Genomic DNA, 22305 nt, shown 5'->3' with positions numbered 1-22305 from the left:
AATTATTAAATCTTTTTCAAATGTCACTTAAATGTTTTTGTATAATAATTTAGTTGTTTTTCAGTTGTCAAATATGAATGCAAATAAAAACTAAACGGCTGTCTTTTTATTCAGATATATCTGTACGTAAAAATTTTGAATTATAACTGGGGTTCATATGAACCCCTTGATACCTGATATGTGATTCTCACAACGTGCACCGACAAGGGTTAAGCAAGGTGATTCAAATAAAACTAGATTATATCAGGACTGACACCAAACATGTAGGCCTAGCCTATTGGTACATGTTTATTTAGAGAGCCATGGGAAGAAACCTGAGGACCCTCAAAAAACCAAGCCACTTGAAAATAACTGAATGACGGACTTTATGATCAAACCAGAGCTTATATTTCAGTCATTTAAAATCAAGTTGAATATAAATAAAATAGCATTTGTCATTTTAATATTATAAGGGAGGGAACTCTATTTAAAGGTTTTTGATTTTCGTTCCGCAAAATACAGAATTAACAATCCACAATTTTGATAGTTTTACCATAAATGGGTCGTTTTTACGACAAATGAAGCTTCACGAAATTCAATTTCGTTTTAAAATATTACGCGGAGAATTAAATATTTGTATCATGTCCGATATATTTTCTTTGCTACAGATTTTCTTAACAATTTCAAAGAATACTGGGACATAAAACATCGATTTAAATAAATAAGAAAACCACATCTATTTACGACATCTGCTAACACGTACTTGTGAATATAGGGCCTATTTAGAAAATTCTTGTACATCAATAAACAATAATTTCTTTTGAAATAACTATTAGACAGCCGGTTGCGATGTTTGTGGAGTTAATGGGAATTTATTGAGATTTTATTTTTCTCTTCAGTTATAGGATGCGATTTATTTATTTTTTTTTTGTTTATATTTTTTCTTGTGTCAATATTGTGGATAGTAAGACGACGTTAGGAACGTTTAATAGTTTTACAGCACAAGTTGAAGGGGGACAATATATCTCTTCCTTTTGTTTCCATGGTGAGATTATAAAACATTAATTATCAGTGATTCAGTCTATTTCCAAACATCTTTTAAAGGCTTTATTACAGCTAAAATTAGGCCTACTGTTAAATCAAAAGTCAAACCCAACCCACCTATCTTAAATACCTAGTCGTTCGGATGGTACAAAAAAAAAGGGCTCCTGTGTAGACATTCGCGTGCACGTAAGACGGCTGTCATGAAATTTTGGACCATGTCAATCATTAAAGAAATTTATAAGAATTTAAATTGATTTCAATGTTTACATATGTCTTATTCATTATTGTATTTCAGGTTTTTTATTTATTTGTCTATACCATTTCTGTACCATATTTTTTAACGTGAGTGTGAGCACTTAGTTGTGCGGTATAAATGTACAAACAATAAAGTGATATGAAGCATGCTTGGACAAAATACCAAGAATGCAATGCACCTATACAACAATTAACTTTGTTGTTTTTTTAGATAAAGGAGCAGTGGTGACTCAGTGAGTAAGATGTTGGCTCGCTAACCTGGACGTCCCGTGTTCGAGTCTGGTCTTGGCCGTGAAAGTTCATCAGGATTTTCTGGTGATGCAGGATAGATAGGGCCAGGGCCTGGCAAGGGACAACATATAGTCATTCAGATGGGATGATAAACTGAGGTCCCTTGTACAGGTTGCCATGCACGTAAAAGATCCCTAGGCAGTTGGAATTTGATACAAGAGTAGGCCGTAGTGCCGCTGTCCTGGCAAGATATCCCTCAGAGCTTGTCTTCATTGGCCCTGTCGGAGCAGAACAGTAGGATGTTAAACCACATTTCTTTTCATTTTTTAGATATACGGTACATGTATGTAAGGTGTAATAATTATTTGTTACAGGTGATGCAGTTCTACGTTATAGTTTAAATACTACAGGTAACACACCTGTTTATATTTACCTGTACCTTAACGAAGATTGGCGAGATGCTAGACAAGATGATAATTGTTTACGTCAACTTAATAAAGCAAGACTTGTTTGTATGTTATCTTTTCATTGTTTTCAAATTGATTTTTAGGTGCGTTGTTTAATATTTTAAAACTTTAACTATTTTTGTTTGTATAAACAATATTTTATTATCAGAAAAGGATTGAGAAACAGACTAGGCCTATATTACCTCTCTCCTAAAACTTTAACTATAAACATAGCAGGCTTGTAAATCCCTGAAAGAGTGCCTTTAGCTAGCAGCTAGGTATATTGTCTAGTTGTTCGGATGGTACACTTGTTGTAACGTACCTGTATTTTAAACAAAGGTAAAAAGTAATGTGATACATGTACCTGTGTAATATTAAATTGTATTATTCAGATCACCTGAATGCCACGAAGGGAAATTTAAGTGTATCTCACTTTGTGAAACCACGTATATGGCATGTTGTTTACAGTGATGCGTATACCTGTGATGTAGACAGACCACGATCTCCGCTAGAACAACCAAACTATGTCCAGTATAACATCTCTTTCTTTAATCCGGATTCTCTCGGCAATCCTACAGAACATTTCGGTGATGATGAAACAGGTAGGAAGATATTGTATTATGTTGGATTGTCCAATAGAAATTGATAATCAGTTGTATTTACTGTAGCTGCTTCTTAAAAAAAATACTTTTTATATCCAATGTCCGCTCCATAGAGGGGGTCTGGTGGACGAATGGTCAGCTCATGCGCGTTGGATCAGAAGCTCTGTCATTGAGTCATCGATTCCCCGGTTGTACGTGACAAGGCATTAGGTTTCCTGTCCAACCTCCGGTTTCCTCCCACATGCAAGCGATTTTATTGAAATAAAAATGATCTAGTCTGTGTCAAGTGGACCTCTCTCTCTCTCTCTCTCTCTCTTTCTCTCTCTCTCTCTCTTTTACAGGATTATTATTATGTTCTATTATTTGTGTGTTTTACAGGATTGTTGAGATTCTATCAGCTGTTAACGTTGGGATATTTTGTATTAGCGTGTATATTTGCACCAAGATTGTACCAGACACTAAGTAAAGGCGGCCCGATGCAGCTTGTTATACAACTTCTCACTACCTCTGTATGTTTACAATCTGTTGGTGGATTTCTAATGATGCTTCATTTACGTAGGTTTGTGCCAATTTCCAGACATTTACAATACTAAACATTTACAATGGTTTGTTGCAAGCCAATACACAACATTTACCCTGGTTTGTACCAAGCCAATTAAACAACAGTTTGTAATTAGGGAACTGAGCAGGTCTTTTGCATGTGCAATTGAAGACCCTGGACCCGGCCGGGCAGGGTTTTTTTTGTCCATCATACAAAAATGTCAAAATTCTGGACCAACCTGTACGATAAAACCTGCATCTTTACGAATATAGACTATATTTGAAATTAAAATGAACTGACGACCCCTGCGTGCGTATAGTAAGCGCAGGAGAACCACACTACACACAAACAAACCATGTAGACATGACAAACAACACGGCCCATTGTAAGCAATGAACAAAACCTGTATCGATATATATCAACTTTTAAAGTGAATAGATCCAGGGGCCAGCAGTAAGCATCCACTGTGCTATGTGAACTCAACTGTGCTGTACATTATTTAAGAAATGATCTAGTTGAGTTTCTGTTGACGATTTATATTTATTTGTTTATTTCAGTTATTCTAAAGATGGTATGGGATCACCCTTTAAAGAACTTCTATCAGAATGTGAGTATTTCATCTTTTATGTACGCTAATGTGTACACGGGTCACAGGACCTTGTTTTTTTTTCGTCCTTTGCTTTGAACTCCTCAGTTAAATTATACAATGTCCTACTATCTGTATTGATGTGGTTGTGAATATTGAACAACAGTTATATATATACTCAGCCAAATTAAAAACTTGACACTGATGAATTTCAACAAATTTTTTTTTCTGGTAAGTCAAATATATTTTTAAAGTGTTTCTAATGATAGTAAGTAGTAAGAAGCCTTTAATTTCATAAAATTGTAAAGTCACGTGGATCACGTGACTTTTGAGCATATAAAGATGAAAAACCTGAAAAACACGTGCAAACAAAAGCTTGTGAGGTCAATCTATGCAAGTTTGCTTAAGCTGAACACGCACACGTAACTTGAACTGGAAAAACGTGAATCCACCACTGACGTTGCAGGACCTTCAACATGCTCTTGCTGAGCAGTGGCGACGTCTTCCTCGGGTAGTGTTTACTAATGTTCTGAGATCCATGAGAAGACGTTGTGTGGCAGTACAAGACGCTAGAGGAGGCCACAACCGTTACTAAACACTTTATTCCGATTGTTCTCCAAGTCTGTGAATTTCATTTTGGGGGGTACTGTGACATCACGAACGTTATCAATGTCAAGGACTTTCGGCGAGACGTATTCTTGCTTTCTGTTGATGTCAAGGTCGTCTGTGCCCAACATAACACTAAAATAGTTGTCTTAAACCAAATATTAAAAATCTAGTCCCCAAAATCCAGAGTGTCAAGTTTTTAATTTGGCTGATTATAGATTTAATAGAAATACAAACACCACAGGTTATACGGTTTATTTTACCAACAGAATTGACCAATAAAACAGTAGCCTAAAAATTGTTATGAATTATGGCAGTGATTTATATATGCCCTTATAATTTTGCTTACAATCTGATTAAAACACAGATCCTATTTCGTTTAGTTCAAAATTTCGTTTTACTTGTCTTTACTACTGGAAGAGTTGTAATATAACCCATCAATCTCGTGGCTTTTTCTCTGGGTCCTCCGCTTTCCTCCCACTGCTAAAGACCCCTACGCACAAGCAAATTATTAAAATAAAATTGAACCATATGTTAGTCCCAAAATGACCTAGTTTGTGTCGAGTTATATAACACACTACAACCGGTCAGATTTTCATGTAGTAGAGGCCATCAAAAGTATAAAAGAACGAACTGAATGGTTAATCCTTTAGTGGCATTTAGCAATTGGAAACATAACAAAACTATACAGTTATATGGGACAACAATCACTGGTTTATTATACACAAGCATGACGTTTCGATAAGTATTCTCTTATCGTTATCAAGCACAATCCGTTGTGCTTGATAACGATAAGAGAATACTTATCGAAACGTCGTGCTTGTGTATAATAAACCAGTGATTGTTGTCCCATATAACTGTATAGTTTTGAATGGTTAACGCATGCACATTGGATCAGAAGGTCTGACATTGAATCCAGTGGCGTGGTTTCGATTCCCCGCTAGTACGTGACAAGGAGTAGGGTTGCCTGACCAACCTAGTGGGTTTTCTCTGGGTCCTCCCACTGCTAAAGACCTCACTCGCAAGTGATTTAATGAAATAAAACTGAACCATATGTTAGTCCTGAAATGACCAAGTTTGTGTCGAATGGACGTTAAACCCCATTTCTCTCCCAAGAGAATTATTGGCTTGCCCATGTGAATAAATGCCTAAATAATGATTTATTTAACATTTGAAGCCAGAAAAGCTCTAACATAATGTATCTTTGAGGGAATCTCAAATTTGTCTTGTGTAATAGGATTAGTTAAAATGATCATTCTGATATTTATGAATTATATTTTTCAGTATTTGATGTTTTATCGCAGTTTGCCATGTTATATATGTTGTTGAGTTTGTCGTTAGGATGGACGTTGGCCAGCGCACATTGTCGTTATACCCATCTTTCCGTTATTAGTAAAAAACCTGCTGCGAAAGTTGTTGGAGTTCTGGGTATTTTACAGGTAATCTAGGACATATAAGAAATATTCTGTTTCTCCTTCCTCGCTTAGAAAGGATTGTTGGACCCCGTCTTAATACAAAGAATAAAAATTAACTTTGTCTCATTAATTACAGCATGTTCATACACTGTAACTTGGACGCAAGTACAAATTAGATGATTTTGGGTGATTTTAATTGATTTTTACGAGTTTTTAAACAAAGATTTAATATTAAATGAATGTGAAAGAAATTAGTGCTGAATACACAAGATTAAATGATACCCAGGCTACAGTGATAGTTTCCCCACGTTCATAACACAGAGTAATGCAATTGAAACTGAAAGACTCAATTATCAAGTCCGCAGCCCTGATAATTACACATGATTCTGGATAATCAAACATTCCTACTGTATGTCTTACTGTCTGTGGCAATAGAAGAGACCTTGTTGTTCATTTCGGAATATTTATCGATCTCAAAGAATTTTTGTTGTATTTTATTTTTGTAATTTAGAAAAATGGTCCGATTGGTTAGTTATTGCCACTATTGTATCTAGGTTGAGCTAAATAAAATAAGACTGTAGGTAATTCGTCATCTGTAGAAAGAACCTTGTACTTGGATTGATTTATATTTAACGCTTAATTAATGATAGATAATCTTCTGGTAAAGACAATATAAGGCGTGTGGAGAACTGATCAAGGGAGATAACACTGTTTTAGTACACCAAACTATCTTTTGTAATTGTGAACTAGTTTAGTCTTTGTACTGAGCCCCCATGTGATGAAACTCTAATACTCGCTATTGAAGATGTCATGTTGTTTGTTTGACAAGGCAGACCGGACAAGACAATGGTTAAAAAGATTTAAGCCTCCCCCTCCCTACCCCTCCCAACACTTCTGGCTTGGATTCAATTAGAATACAAAGAGGCCCATCTAAATACTTTTACCAACACCTAGGGGATGCTAGATTGTCAGTCCGGAACGTTCCGAATTGATAGATTCACAATTGAGTGACGCAGAATTCACATCTGTCATAGTTCTGTCACTCCCGACAACTAAGGTGGTGTGGCTAGAATCGTGATGAAATGAAATGAAATGGGGTTTAACGTCCTATTGTTCTGCTCCTAATCTGGGCTAATGAAGACGGGTAAAATCGTGATGTATTTAAATAATAAATATGTTTCAGCTGTCAAGGTTGATTGAGATATTTTCTCCATGGCGTCAGTGCATGTGCATTGTAGCCTGAAATCCCCCTTTTCACTCGTTTGACACTCGGAACGTTTGAGTCTCCCCCTACAGTTGGTGCAGACTTATTTTTATTCTATATAGATGATGCTGAATATTGTCAAATTTATAATTCATCACATCTTTGTAAATCCTGAATGAAACTGAACCATTTTTGAACTGACACATGTATGTCGATTAGAGATTCTACTTTCACAGTATCTGAATCCCTCAATTTTCAAACTGTTTAATTTTATTTTCAGGGTTTTTTGTTTTTATCTGAACAGTATGAGGATCGAGGTCATCGAATGTTTCATGCTCACAGAAGTTACGCAGGAATATCATTAGTTGTATTACGTATTCTATTGGCTGCCTTATTTGCGTGGAATCTTCATTCAACAATAGCAGCAGAACGCAGTTCACTCAAACGAGGATTTTACGGAACTTTCACAAAGGTAATGGAAATGAAAATACTTCATTAGGATACATTAATATTACTGTATTATAGATTCACTTGGTTAGATGGCGCTTGTGGTGAGATATTTTTTTGAAAGCAAATAATTCCTACCTATTTGTTGCTTTTCAAAAGTCTCTCATCTGAGAACGTAGGCGCGTTGTATCATAGGGTCTGTCATTGAGTCAACTGCCGTGGTTTCTATTCCCTGGTTGTACGTGACAAGGAGTGGGGTCGCCTGTCCAACATCATGGATTTTCTCCGGGTCCTCTGGTTTCTTCCCATTTGCTAAAGACCCCTATGCGCATGCGATTATTGAAATAAAATTAAACCATGTTAGCCCCGAAATGGCCTAGTTTGTGTCGAGTGGACCTTAAACCCCATTTCTCTCCCTCTCTTTGTTACAATAATACACCAAGTCTTGATTATCCATTTTTTTTTAAAATTCAATTATTAATTGGCAATCGTGTTTAAATTCGTTGGAAAAAAAAAAGACATCCGATGACCAGAGAGTTGATTATAGGTTTGACATGTGAATAAAGATCTGCAATAGACAGATATAGCTCTAACATAATGCATCTGTAATGATATATGAATTTGGTAGTTCATTCACTATATGATCACAGTTGGGTTTGGTTGTCTCTTTAATTTAGTGAAATGTACATTATTTTACAGAGTGACATGGAACATGATATGCTCTCTCTCTCTCTCTCTCTCTCTCTCTCTCTCTCTCTCTCTCTTATTTGAGAAAGGTACATTATTTTACATAACCTTCTAAGACTTCTAAGACTTAACCCACCCTTCAATGTATCCAAACTGATTGATTATATCGATGCCAATTGTTGACAACAACCGTTTTAAAAATTGATGTTAAGAGTTTATTCTGGGATTATAAGTATTGATATTTTTTTATTATTATAGTTATGTATGTTATGGTTTCTGTGTTTTCCATTTGCTGTAGCCATTTCTTGGATTATTCCCGAATATCTCAGGTTTAAGGTACTGTCATATATAACTTCTTTATGATAAATTATCAACAGCATTTTCACTCAATAGTTTTAGATTGATTCATAACTTATACTAACGGTCAGAATTAATAGAATTAAATGTCATTTAGTACTTTGGACATAATAAAAAAAAACTACTATGTTTGGATAACCAGTTACTATGATTTATGGCGTCAAGTCAAACATATAGAAACAAAAAAATAAAAGAAATGATAGTTAGACCCTGTTTCTTGCCAGGCTCTCTGTCAAGCACCACCGACAGGGAAACCACTCTGACAAATCCTGAGGAAATTTCTCGGGCAACACCGGAAGCGAACATGGGACGTCCTGGATAGTGTTTCAACGTCTTACTCACTGAACGTCCCCAATATTTTTATTTTTTTAATAGTTTATTATATTTAATATAATCTTTTAGAGGCATTTAGTAACTGGATAGAGCAATAAACTATAAGTATGTGTTATAATTTTTATCAATCTGATTAAAACATAGATCCTATTTCGTTTCGTTTTTTATAGTTCAAAATTTCATTTTACTTGTCTTTACTACACTAGGATCTGGAAGAGTTGTTATATAATACTGTTCTGGTTGAAGTGAGGGATTAGCCAATGAAACGGTCTTTTACGGCGAGTTCTTGGTGTGCTCTGCACGGAACTGTGGGTAAACCACTAGAAATGTCAACGCTGAATGATTAATCAAATGTCTGACATCATAGGGTCAAAAGCTGCTCGTACGACCCCTGAAGCGATCTTCCAGTAAAATCGGTCAGATCTTCACGTAGTGTTGGCCATCAAAAATATCAAAAAACAAAACGAAATATAGATCTGTATTTTAATCAGATTGAGTTATTATTTAACATTTTATTTTTAAATATTTCAGTTAATTACGATGGGAGTTGTGTTGATACAGTCGTTAGCCGGTGCGTTATTATATAGACTCTTTCTATCCAGATCTCTCTATTGGGAGGTGTCCGCATTATCCAGTACTTTACCGTTACGCATGGACAGAAACTTTGGCATCAAACTCTACTCCTGATGACCGTCCTTGGATTTAGTTTGTGAGAGTAAAATCAATGGAGAGGATCGTCCAGGATTTTAGAATATTTTTTAGGTTTTGGTTGGGGAGTTGTGAGATTGAATTAATGAAGAGTTTAGACGACCGCCTTGTGCCCCGATGTGTTCTGATTCTAAACTATTCTCTTTTTTTCTGTTGTTTCAAAAGTCGTCTAATTACAACCAACATGTTACTGAAGAACCCAGTTGGAACAGAACAGCAGAACTTTAAACTGGTTAAACCCCACTGAAAAACAAAATCGTCTGTTGATATCAGAAATATCAGGAGTTCATGATTTGTGTGAACAGGCTATGGAGGAGGGGGGGGGTGGGGAGGGGATGTGAAATGGGATATGGATATATATTTTGATGCTTGTATTTTCTGGGACCCTCAGACGGTCCCTTTATACCTGAATATGACCTCATTTTTCGAAGTTTCAAGCCGTTATCTGGAGAAAAACTGTGGTTAGACAGACAGAAGATATCTACATATAGATGTATCATCTAGTATATTATTATGATTTATGTTGAACATATCAGATTCTGTGAATCAACAACTGCTGGATCAGCCTCTTGGATCACTATTTACAATTTTTATAGTTCTGGAAAACTACAATCAATAAACAATGATAACTGAGAAGCCTGTCATACACTGTAACACTTATTTAATTAAAGTAATTTCTTGTGATAATAATACAGCTCCTGCATTCTGCAAACCAAGCACCAAAGAGTTTCGGGACATCTTCAGGGCTAAATCAAATTCTCTGTTGCGATTGTTCGATGCCAGGCAATCACAAATGGGAACAATTCAAGGCCCTAAAGTTGATCTATAAATAAAAACGCCTGGCACGTGAGTCCAATCAGTCTGAAGAGTTCAAGATGAACGAAACTAGTCACTGACACCCAGGATAACCAGCTGTTCATAGTCACTATTATTTCTTATTTTGATTTAAACACTGATCGAACAGTTGTTGTTTGTTGAAGTTGTTGTATTGTCATAGAAGATGTTTAAAGTAACAATGTGTCATTTGAATTTCTCGTTAAAATATCAAATTTCTCACGGCTTAATCCACACTTATATGTACTCAGATTGATTATTTAACATTAAAAATTTAAAATACCAATGCTTGGTAATCTCCTGGCTTGAATTCAACCAAGCAGCATAGATCGACGAAATTTCAATTTATCATAACTTTGCAAATACTGATCGGAATTGAACTGTTATTCATTGGACAGATATTCCTAATTAGAGATTAAATGAAGAGCCCCAGGGAACAACAATCTAAGCCACTCTTTCAACGAGCCCCAATTAATAGCGCCATCTGGTAGCAAATTGTATAAGCTTTCTGTATCAATTTCAGGTAAAAACAATCTGAGTCACATCGAACCAAGGCCCTCCTGAAATGGCCTCCTGGACAAATACGTCCATCATACCCTTTATTTGACCTTAATTTGGCTGAAAAGTGGAAGTCTGTTGTTGTACTGGTAATTATGATTCGTATTAAACATCATTTCTAAGTTGTAATTAAACCCACTTGTTGTTCTGTTTGCGTCAAGCATTCTCGTCCAAAAGTCTGTTTTGCCTTTTAAGCGAAAAGACGTGACTTACATCGTTCTTCCCCTGAACTCTTCAGATACATTATGGGAGATTAGATAAAGAGCTGGTAGTTCTCACTATAATACTTAAGAACTAGATAATGTAAAGGGAATTTGCTGAAAATTTCAGTCAAATTGATCCACTCTGAACTGAGGATTTAGCGATTGAATTTTGGGCCCAGCCTCGATCATCATTACTAAAGTTGGTACGATAAAAAACATAAGTCTCGTTTATCCATTTTTTTATTTGATCAGAAGCAGCAGACCGTGTTTTAATTCAGTAAATATCGCAGCCTAGCGGTGGCATTGAGAGTTGATTATGGTCGGGACAAGTTGATAAATGTCTAATTAATAATTTATATAACATTTCAGGCCTAAAGAAAGATCTGCAATTGGCAGATTTAGCGTTTGCATAATGTATGTTTAACATAAATGTATGAGTATCCAGTTTTACAGGAATGTATGATTATCCTTTAAAATAAAAACAGTCATGTGTCCCTTTTTAAATGACGCAGGATAATCTGAAAGAGAGAGAGAGATGGGGTTTAACATACACTCGACACAAACTAGGTCATTTCAGGACTAACATGTTCTATTTTATTTCAATAATTCGCTTGTGCATAAGGGTCTTTAGCAGTGGGAGCAAACCGGTGGACCCGGAGAAAACCCATGAAGTTGGAAGACAATCCTACTCCTTGGGGAAGGGATAATCTGAGAACTAGAATATTTTGTACATGGTGTAAGATATCAGTTATATTCTGTCTCTAGAGTTAGATCTGTTATGTAATATATAAAGTTATATGAAAAGTTAAATACACAAATATATAAAGGTTTTTGAAAAAAAAGAACTACATTATTTGTCGATACTAGCACTTTCGCTTATTTTTTTATTTATAAAAAAAGCTAAAGTGCTAGTAATGAACAGTTCTTTGTTAAAAAACTTTTATATCTTTGTGTATAAAGTTATATATATATATATTAGTTATGTATTTCTATATGAGAATATCAATAGCTTTGTTTTATATATGAAATATAGAATAAACGACATGTTGATCATATTGTTAAATTATTTGTCCCCCATAATTCGAGGAAAACAGGGATTATTAAAAAGAGTTGTCACTCTTATCATACATTTTAGAAGACAATAACTCTGCTTCTAATTGAGGTATAATACTCAAACTTAGTGTAGACGTTCATAAATAACCCTTGCCATAATATGTGAAATCTGACTAACAAAGTTAATGCTGATTTGGTGTGGAGTGGGTAAACGTGATTGAGTTTGGAAAAATGAAAATGTCTTGGGGTGTACAGGACTTGACAGAGAGCGAGAGAAATGGGGTTTAATGTCCACTCGACACAACCTAGGTCATTTTGGGACTAACATATGGTTCAATTTTATTTCAATAATTTGCTTGTGAAGTTGGACACTCCTTGTCACGTACAACCAGGGAATCGAAACCACGCCAGTTGACACAATGACAGGCCTTATGATACAGCACGCACGTGCTAATCATTTGACCGTCCAACCCCCCTGACTAGACAAAGGATGGAAACTGAACGGACTACAATATCACAAGCGTGTATGTCTTGACGAGAAATTGGAGCTACGGTAGACTGGACAACCTGCTCTAAATGACGTCAGACTGGTTCCTATGTCACTGCGCTATTCTGACTTCTACGTAGGAGCGAGTCTGACGTATTAGAGCAGGTTATCCAGTCTAAGAGCTAGGGTGGCTCATTGAGTAAGGCAATAGCTCACTAATCACGATAGAGGAACTGGCAAGGAACAGCGTCCAAGGATGTGCACGTAAAAGATTTCACAGCAGTTGGAAAAATTGCCTTCTGGGCAAAATTCCCCTCATGGCACATTGACTGACGTATGTTGTCTTTAGCTCGGTTGGTGCAGAAAATTTAGAAACACATAATAAGACCTATACTACTATAGTGTTGAGTTGTAGGAATAAAGGGAGATAATGTATTTCTTCATAAGGAGGCAGACCACCATTAATTTCGTCATTGACTTCAATGTTAATTCTGGCCTATTTGCCTGTTATCCTGTTATCCTTCCGCCTCAAAATCATGAATATTTACCAAAACCTGGCAGAAAATGTTAATTCAAACCCTCTTTGTCCATTCTAGACCAAAAAATCAACAAAAGTGGGCATGCAAAAGGGGAGAAAAGAGAGAAAGAGTTGCTATAAACAGACGAACTACAATTTTGTGAGTACCGAGATGGTGAAATTTAATGGTGGTCTGCCTCCATAAGCCAGCAAATGCCTGTGGAGCTTCTCCTTTTTAAACCAATCTGTTTCACAGAGGATAACGAAAGTCTTCTAATATCTCTGTAAAAGATGACTGTTTTCAACATGTGACGTTAATTGTTGACTCAATGGCATGTACATTGTTAATGTTTACATAGGATGATACTGGTTCGGGCAGAATGGTGCCTTTTATTTTTTTTCCAGAATTTTGAGAAGTATATATTCTGCTTTTATTTAATAAACTTGAAAAGGTTTAATTAGTCTTTTTGTGTAAAACAGATGTAAACCAGAGTAGGACCGCATTACAAAAAATAGTATACGTGTACTAACTGTTGGATATGGGATCCATTTAGGGTAGGGATCTATTCTCGAAGTAGAATAATACATAGTGCTATGTGTGCAGAAGGATATCAAGGTTGTGGTTCATTCTAGAAGTCACAACTGTTAGCAGATTTTGATGGCCCTTGATTGTAAGAACATTTTTTTTTTTTTAGCTAGGCTACATGTAGGTTGTCCCATCTTGTTCAAAATGTGGACGTATCATGCATGGCAACCACTTGTTAACTTCAGTCATTCCGATCTGACGGATCTGACCTTCATTAACCCGATTAATATAGAGAATTAACATGTTAAACTATTATCTATATTAATATTTGTGACTGTCGTTTGTTCGTCTGTCTGTCTGTTCAGGAGGGGGCAGCTACACTAGAGTTGTCCCGAGGCTCAGATTTGGTGTATAAGGGTAGCTTGGACCATGGAGTTACATAGGCCAGGTAGTGTTGGACTACCACTTCTGGTTTTGGATTTATACTACTTTTGCTTTCGGGCACAACCTGTGCAGCGCTGGACCATCCTAAGAAGCCATTTCTGTACTAATTTTCAAGCAAGTGACCCCCGAGCCAGATTCTTTCAGAAGAATAAAAAAGATGAATTTAATAACCTGATATTTAATGCTGCCTTCAACAAACACAAATACTGGGCACAATTCAAAAACTATCTATCACCGATACTTATCACGACCAGAGGATCTATCACGGTGGTTGGAATCATGATATCTATCAGAAGCTCTATGACGATCGGAATCTCTATGACGATCGGAGTCTCTATGACGATCGGAATCTCTATGACGATCGGAATCTCTATGACGATCAGAGTCTCTGTAAACATCTGACTCTCCATGACGAACAGATTCTCCGAAACGATTGTGTCTGCTATCCACTGAATTTAAATCTCTGTCTGGATATTCACGACTAGGTCTTTCACAATGTCTATCATATTCATCTGATCGTTTTTCACTTTCATAATCGCGGTATCGATAAGAGTTTCTGTCATGGGACCTATCTGAATTTGTATATCGCTCCGATTCATTATATTGGTGTGATCTCTCTGTGTCCGATCTATAATGACTTCTGTACAAGCTGTCGTTACCATAGCGATTAGTGTTTGTTTCTGGCCTATAACTATCTTCCTGATAATTTCTGTTTCTGTCACTATTCCATTCTACTTCCTTCCTCCTCTCATATCTATCATTCATCCCTCTGTCAGTACGTCTTTCATCTTCTCGATCATATCTAGATCTTTCTCTGCCTCTGCTATCATTTTGTTCCTTTCTATCTCCAGCCATTTCCATTAATCTATCATCCCGAGTTCTTTGTCTCCCCTCACTACTGCGATGTATTCTATCACTATCGTGCCTTCCCTCGCTATTGCCATGTTTCCTAGTTGCTTCCATCGACCTATCATCCCGAATTCTTTGTCTCCCCTCACTACTGCGATGTATTCTATCACTATCATGTCTCCCCTCACTATTTCCTTGTTTACTATGTGCTTCCATCGACCTATCATCCCGAGTTCTTTGTCTACCCTCGCTATTGCCATGTTTCCTATCATCGGATGTTTCCATCGACCTACCATCCCTATTTCGATGTTTCCTATCACCAGTTGCTTCCATCGTCCTATCATCCCGATTTCTCTGTCTCCCCTCGCTGTTGCGACGATTCCTATCATCAGATTTTTCCATTGACCTATCATCCTGAGTTCTTTGTCTCCCCTCGCTGTTGCTATGATTCCTATCACCAGTAGCTTCCATCGATCTTTCACCCCTACCCTCGTTGAGGCAAGGTCTCCTGTCGTTAGAATCATGTGATTTTCTCGCCATAGCTCGGTCGTAACCACGATCCTCCTTTTCCTCTTTTACTTTGCCAGTGCCATTTTTACTAGTTTCCGCGTCAGATTCACTACTCGTCTCTGATGAATTTTCTTTTTTCTCTCTTTTCTTCTTCTTTTTCTTCTCTTTTTTGATTTTTTTTTCAGATCCCTGTTCTGAAATAATGAACAAAAAATATTAGTGTAAGATAGGTTGCCAGACACCGAGGCATATGCACACAGCTAAATTGTCTGAGTGGTCGACAAATTTCATACAAATGTGGGCTTATAAAAATAATTCTAATCAAAATTATCAAATGATAAACCATCCGACTGTAAAACACTAGCCATCTAGCATGGAACAAGCTGCGATACGCTAGCCATACTAGCATGGAACACACTGCAAAATACTTGCATAACTAGCATGGAACACACTGCGAAACACTAGCACACCTAGCATGGAACACACACCAAAACGCTAGAAATTCTAGCATGGAACACACTGCAAAATGCTAGCAATTTTAGCATGTAAAACACTGAGAAACACTAGTAATTTTAGCATGCAAAACACTAGTAATTTTAGCCAGAAATCCAAGCAAATTCAGTAAGGAAAACACTGCACAACACTAGCAATTTCCTATAATGTAAATCAATAAGAATATACTAGCGTGTTATTCCCTATTTTCTCCAGTTTATCTTTCACATGACACAAGCAAACTTAGATCAATACACTTGGTTTGTACTGCAACCTTTCAAACACAAAACTACCTAGATCATCCAATCTGATTATAATACGGATCTATATTTCGTTTTGTTTTTTTTTTTTTATATAATTTTGATGGCCTACACTACATGATGATCTGACCAATTGTAGTGGAAGGTTGCTTCAGGGGTTATACGAGCGACTTTTGACCCCCATGGCATCAGACATTTGATTAACCAATCAGCGTTGATGTTTCTAGTGGGTTACCCACAGTTCCATGCACCCCTACGCCAAAAACTCTTCTTAACAGAACGTTTCATTGGCTAATCCCTTACATCATCCAGACCGTGGGTTATATAACAACTCTTGAAGATACTAGTGTAGTAAAGACAAGTAAAACGAAATTTTGAACTATAAAAAACTAAACAAAATAGGATCTGTGTTTTAATTAGATTGCAGATGATCAATACTTATCCCAAACGATCGAATGTTAAATCATTCCCAAATTTCAAAAATTAACCCACCTGTTTTAATTTTTTTAATTGGAATTTCATACTCCTGTTCTTCTTCCGACTCGGGTTCTGGACTTGGTGTCCGTGGTGCTATTCCTTCATTGCGTATTTTCTTGGTAACGTCGTCAATGTCCTGTAATTCTTTAGGTAATTTATATTCTGATACATGATCTACACGTAACACTCTTCCACACAGCTACAACAAAACATATAGTAAATATTCATAATACACAGCTAGACTAAACAAAATATATTAATACCACACAGCTAGACAAACAAATATATCAATACCTCATAGCTAGGCAAACAAATATATCAATACCACATAGCTAGACAAGACAAAATATATCAATACCACACAGCTAGACAAACAAATATATTAATACCACATAGCTAGACAAAAAAAAATATATTAATACCACATAGCTAGACAAGACAAAATATATCAATACCACATAGCTAGACAAACAAATATATTAATACCACATAGCTAGACAAAACAAGATATATTAATACCACACAGCTAGACAAACAAATATATCAATACATAGCTAGACAAACAAATATATCAATACCACATAGCTAGACAAACAAAATATATTAATACCACAATTTATACCACACAGTTCAACTTCAGAAATGTGGGCATATAAAAAGTAAATTACGTTTATAAAAATAACTTACCTTAAAACTATTGAGATTGTCGACAGCAAGAACAGTTGATCTTTGATCTTCGTAACACAGAAAACCATAACCTTTAGATTTACCTGTCGCTTTGTCACGAACTAAATTTATATTCACCAACTCCCCATACCTAAAATAAAAAACGGACCAATGTTATAGTGGTTATATATTTTATGGTAGAACAACTTATAAATTTGGCCTTTGTGCAAGCCTGGGCCTGGATATAAGGATGTTTAAGTGGACAGAAAAGGTACTACAAAGTGTAAAGATTAAGGTTCACCAGATAAAACCAAACATGTACTGGTACCCTCACTATTTTGAGACACAGCAGGTCTAAAGCGGTGGACACACAAGGCGAATGATTCGGCCTAATCAATCGGCGCCGAAATTCGCCTAGTATGTCCACTCTCATTCGGCCCAATCAAACATGTTTGATATAATCAGACGAATATTCGCCTAGTGTATCCACTTCGCCGAAGCATTCACCCGATTGTAGAATTCATTAGCCAATCACCACTCATTCACCCGATTGTAGAACTCATTAGCCAATCACCACTCATCATTCACTCATATCGAGATTTTCCGGCGTGGTACTACTGGAAGGCTTGTACCTGAAATGTCTGAATCATGCCGGACAATGTCTGTCTGTGACAGCTGCTTTAAATCCCTGCCACATATACTTACTGAGAGAAGACACAGACAATATCACCCTCCGTGAGATCATAGGGTAGACCACCTATAAATATCCATGCACTGTCTTTATATTCATCATGCCATGACTTTTTACCAATCACTCCAAGTTCCAATTCACGCTGATTTATCTTCTGTAGATTCTTCACATTCCTGAAATTAAAACATGAATGAATAACTTGTAATAAGGGGAAGAAGACAGGAAGAGAGAGAGAGAGGCTAAAATATAGTTCAATTTTTATTTCAATAACTCACTTGATGGGAGTTTTAGCAGTGGGAAGAAACCGGAGGACCTGGAGAAAACCCCCCAAGGTTGGACAGACAACCCTACTTATTGTCACCCACAACCGGGGAATCAAAACCATGCCAGTTGACTCAATGACAGACCTTATTATGCAGCACGCACACACTAACCATTCGACCATCCAACTCCCCAGAAGAAAATGAAAGGAGTGTACATCAATAAGATCACAAACATGTGATGTAATAAGCAAATAACACCAAATTTATAATTATAAATATTTCAATTATCACAATGTACACGATTGGGTTTTAAATCCTCAATTAAATTTGAGTCATTCAATTTGAAATTTTAAACTTTAGAAATGAACTGTGCAATAAGGTGAAGTTTCTCAGACAGCGGCCCTTCAGTCTACTTTTATTTAAAATTCCAACTGTCAAGGCACAAGGGTCCTTTAAAAAGTGTGAGGGACGGTGGCTTTGTGAGTAAGATGTTGGCTCGCTAGTCTGGAGGCCCTGTGTTTGATCCCTGGGTTGACTGAGAAAGGTCATCAGGATATTCTTGTGTGATTGCTCTTGCCAGTGATGCAGGAGGATAGAGGGCCTGGTTTTGGGGTAATGAATAGTCATTTGGATAGGACAAAATGCAAGTAAATTAACACGTGACAGTTTGAATTCGATATAATAACTTGTGATCTAGGATTAAATGTGACAGTTGTATGCATCGTTTCCGTCAATGACACTTGAGCCTTAACTTGAGGTAGATTTTTGATGAATTTCTACAATTCGCTACACTGCGGTACAGCAGGTCTACACTACAAAATCTTGCTAAAACTGGTTTATCGTATGGGAAATGATTTATATTTGGTAAGATTGGGTGGGGGGGGGCATTTATCCTTGCTAACTCGTTTTTTTCTCCTAGTACCACGAGCTCCAGTTCCATAAAAAGTTAAACGTGTCGTCAGTCGTGTGGCTTCTTTTTCAGGAAATGATTTCTAAATATAAAAAATCAAACGATATTCCGCCAAACTATGTTCAAGTTCAAGAGAGGCAAAGCGAACTTTTTGTTTAAACGTTTCCGAAATCAAATACTCACGTTAAAGGGTTCATTTTATTCAACAATTAAAATTGAAAACTCAAAATGACTTTCTCAACGGATTAGAAACCGTCACCGTTGTCAAACGATCCTAATCCTAAACGTTCCTACTTCCGTTTTACGACCATCTGATTTTTTTATCTTAGAATAAACAGACCGATAACATTTTATTCCAATAACATAAATAATTGTGTGGAATATAAATTGAGTACACAAACATAGAATTGCCCAGTTTTAAACAAATTTGGTAATTTACAACTTCACTGCATTACTCTTTTCGGCATAGTTTAACCAATGAAATGACCCAATGGCATCCACGTGACCTTCGTTATCAACCTGTAAACAAATGGCCGACAAAATATCTTGATTGGAGTTTTCACAGTTTTCGGAGTTTGGAAACCGTGTGACAGGTAATTACATTGTAATTAATTGTAGGTGAGATATTTGTGTCTAACTGATTAGATGGGAAGAGAGATGAAACAAGCAATAGATAAGCTTACAGTTTACAGACAGCTCCTAAAACCATGATGATGACATGATGTCATTGAATAGGCCTATATTTGATGTGTTTGCTTTTTACTTTTTCGACTTTGGGCTATTTCAATGTCGAAAGCCACGGTGGCTCAGTGGATGGGACGTTGGCTCGCAAACCTGGACGTCCTGTGCTCGACCCCTGTGTTGGCCAAGAAAGTTCATTTTGATTTTCAGGCGTAGTTCCCCCATGTCAATTGGTGCAGGATGGAGGGCCCAGCTTGCAATTATTAGGGGCAACGTACGTATAGTATATGAGACGGAAAACTGAGGTCCAGTGTACAGATATTGGTGCACATAAAAAAAACTCAGAACAGTTGCAATTCAAAATAAGAGTAAGCCGTAGCCCCGATGTCTGGGCAAAATTTCCCTGATAGCACAGGGAATGATGTATGCCCGTCTTATTAAGATGATTAGCCCAGTTGAAGCAGAAGAATAGGATGTTAAACTCCATTTCATTTCATATTTAATGCATTCAACACAAAGTTAAAAGTGCCAGATATTTTGGCAGTTTTAACTTAAATCATGTCTGGGTCTAGGCATTTAATCTCCTGTCAAAAGGCAACACCTACATGTGTTTCTTATTTTGAAAAAACAAAGGAAAACGTAATTATGAATGAATATTAAACACCAGCTTATCCATTGATTTGACTATTGAGTTACTAGGTTTTTCTGTGGCATACTAGGCAAATGAAGGAAGTTGCTAGGTTGTGTCATGGGTGTACTGCTTACAAAATCAAAAGATCAGAATATCTAGTAAAACAACAGGAAGCACATACCCTAGTAATTACAAATTTGGTCCTAACTCAATTTTGATCAAAAAAAAAAGTGAGTTAATAGGTTTTGACTTTTGACAGGAGTATTATATTTCACATTGTAATTCTTAACATAGGTTAACTTTAGACAAACAGTCGCCGTCGTCATGGATCTGTTATAAGTTGGTGATTAAACTACGAAACTCGACGACATTTACAGAAGAAGTACGACAACCGTCATTTATCAACTGAAAGACGTGATTAAAGATGGAGGAAGAATATACATCCAGTTCAACTCCGACAGACGGAACAGAGAGTGAGATGGATAACGATGGACAGACAGAAATAAAAGGAGAGATGAAACAAGACGAAGAAACGACAAGTGAAGACAGCGAAGATGATGTTAAAATTCCGAGTTCCGCAGAGGTGCAACAAGCTGAGGAAACAGACGGTAAATTATGTCACTCATAGATTTTAACTTTTAAACTCGGCCACCTTAGCGATACATTATGTAAGCGATAAATCTGCCTAACCCCAATCTTTTGTTCGGCTTCAAATTTATATAAATTATTGATTAGACATTTATTCACCTGCCAAGCCCAATAATCAACTCTAGAACTTTGAATAGTTTTGATTTTCAACAGATTTAAACATGATTGGCAGTTAATAATTTAATTTAAATAATGGATAATTGAGACTGTGTTTATTGTTGTAACGTCGGTGGTAATGAGAATCGGGACTACACTGTTCTTCAAATCGCCATAATTCTGCTCAGAATGAAGTGATTTGACAGAAATTTTCAACATATTCCCTTTTCATTATCTATTTTTTAAACTAATATTCCGAGTGCTGTCAGCTCTTTAAAGAAGAATTATGTAAGATTTAGATAAAGAGCTGACAGTTCTTTCTATAATAGTTTGTGGGGGTTGGACGGCCGAATGGTTAGCACGTGCGTGCTGTATCATAAGATCTGCCATTGAGTCAACTGGCATGGTTTCGATTTTCCTCCGGTTGTACGTGACAAAAAGTAGGGTCACCTGTCCAACTTCGTGGGTTTTCTGCGGGTCTTTCGGGTTCCTCCAACTGCTAAAGACTCCTACGCGCAAGTCAATTATTGAAATTAAATTGAACCATGTGTTAGTCCTGAAATGACCTAGTTTGTGTTGAGTATACGTTAAACCCCATTTCTCTCTCTCTTTATTAGTTTAAAGATAGAAATTAAAACGGAACATATTGAAAATTTTAAGCCAAATTACTTTATCCTGATAAGAATAGCATAGTCTCGGTTTTCATTGATACCAATCTAACAGCAATAAACAGAGTCTCGATTACTCATTTTTATATTAAACTATTTATGGCGATCGTGTCTCAATCCAACAAAAATCTCGAGTTGATTATGGGCTTGTCATGTGAATAAATGTGTAAGTTATAATTTATATAACATCTGAGGCCAAAAGAAAGACCTGCAATAGACAGATTTAGCTCTAACTTAAAGATACATTATGGGAAATTCGATAACAAGTTGGCAGTTCTCACTATAATAGTTAAAAACTAGATAATATAAAAGCAATTTTCTGAAAATTTCATTCAAATTGATCCATTATGAACAGAGAACTAAGCGATTGAAATTTCCGCCTAGCCTCGATCATCATTAC

At 36.5% G+C, this 22305-nt stretch overlaps 2 protein-coding genes across 2 annotated transcripts; one reads left to right on the top strand and one right to left on the bottom strand.

The window, feature by feature from the left end:
• The first annotated feature begins 717 nt into the window (after nucleotides 1-717).
• LOC126822801 (integral membrane protein GPR180) lies at nucleotides 718-12089 on the top strand. Its single transcript, XM_050551830.2, has 9 exons — nucleotides 718-1024; nucleotides 1884-2021; nucleotides 2348-2557; nucleotides 2936-3116; nucleotides 3656-3705; nucleotides 5575-5729; nucleotides 7190-7381; nucleotides 8302-8379; nucleotides 9265-12089. Exons 1-9 carry the CDS (start codon nucleotides 886-888, stop codon nucleotides 9418-9420), a joined length of 1299 nt encoding a protein of 432 aa, XP_050407787.1. The 5' UTR covers nucleotides 718-885; the 3' UTR covers nucleotides 9421-12089.
• A 2136-nt stretch (nucleotides 12090-14225) lies between these two features.
• LOC126822079 (RNA-binding motif protein, X-linked 2) lies at nucleotides 14226-19479 on the bottom strand. Its single transcript, XM_050550821.2, has 5 exons — nucleotides 19365-19479; nucleotides 18023-18181; nucleotides 17339-17468; nucleotides 16667-16850; nucleotides 14226-15616 (listed from the first exon to the last, which is right to left on the bottom strand). The coding sequence occupies exons 1-5, from the start codon at nucleotides 19376-19378 to the stop codon at nucleotides 14295-14297; spliced, it is 1809 nt and encodes a 602-aa protein (XP_050406778.1). The 5' UTR covers nucleotides 19379-19479; the 3' UTR covers nucleotides 14226-14294.
• Nucleotides 19480-22305: the final 2826 nt, after the last annotated feature.

This window comes from Patella vulgata, chromosome 1 (genome assembly GCF_932274485.2).
Source record: "Patella vulgata chromosome 1, xgPatVulg1.2, whole genome shotgun sequence".
In the NCBI taxonomy this organism is placed as follows: Eukaryota; Metazoa; Mollusca; class Gastropoda; family Patellidae; genus Patella; species Patella vulgata.
The sequence above is the reverse complement of the archived record's forward strand: the minus strand, read 5'-3'. Positions and strand labels throughout refer to the sequence as shown.

Coding starts and splice junctions, on each gene's coding strand:
- LOC126822801 (XM_050551830.2), top strand. CDS start 886: ATGCGATTTATTTATTTTTTTTTTGTTTATATTTTTTCTTGTGTCAAT. Junction 3,706..5,574: donor TAAAGAACTTCTATCAGAAT/GTGAGTATTTCA, acceptor TATATTTTTCAG/TATTTGATGTTTTATCGCAG. Junction 8,380..9,264: donor CCGAATATCTCAGGTTTAAG/GTACTGTCATAT, acceptor TAAATATTTCAG/TTAATTACGATGGGAGTTGT.
- LOC126822079 (XM_050550821.2), bottom strand. Junction 17,469..18,022: donor ATTGTCTGTGTCTTCTCTCA/GTAAGTATATGT, acceptor TTTTTATTTTAG/GTATGGGGAGTTGGTGAATA. Junction 16,851..17,338: donor ACAATCTCAATAGTTTTAAG/GTAAGTTATTTT, acceptor GTTTTGTTGTAG/CTGTGTGGAAGAGTGTTACG.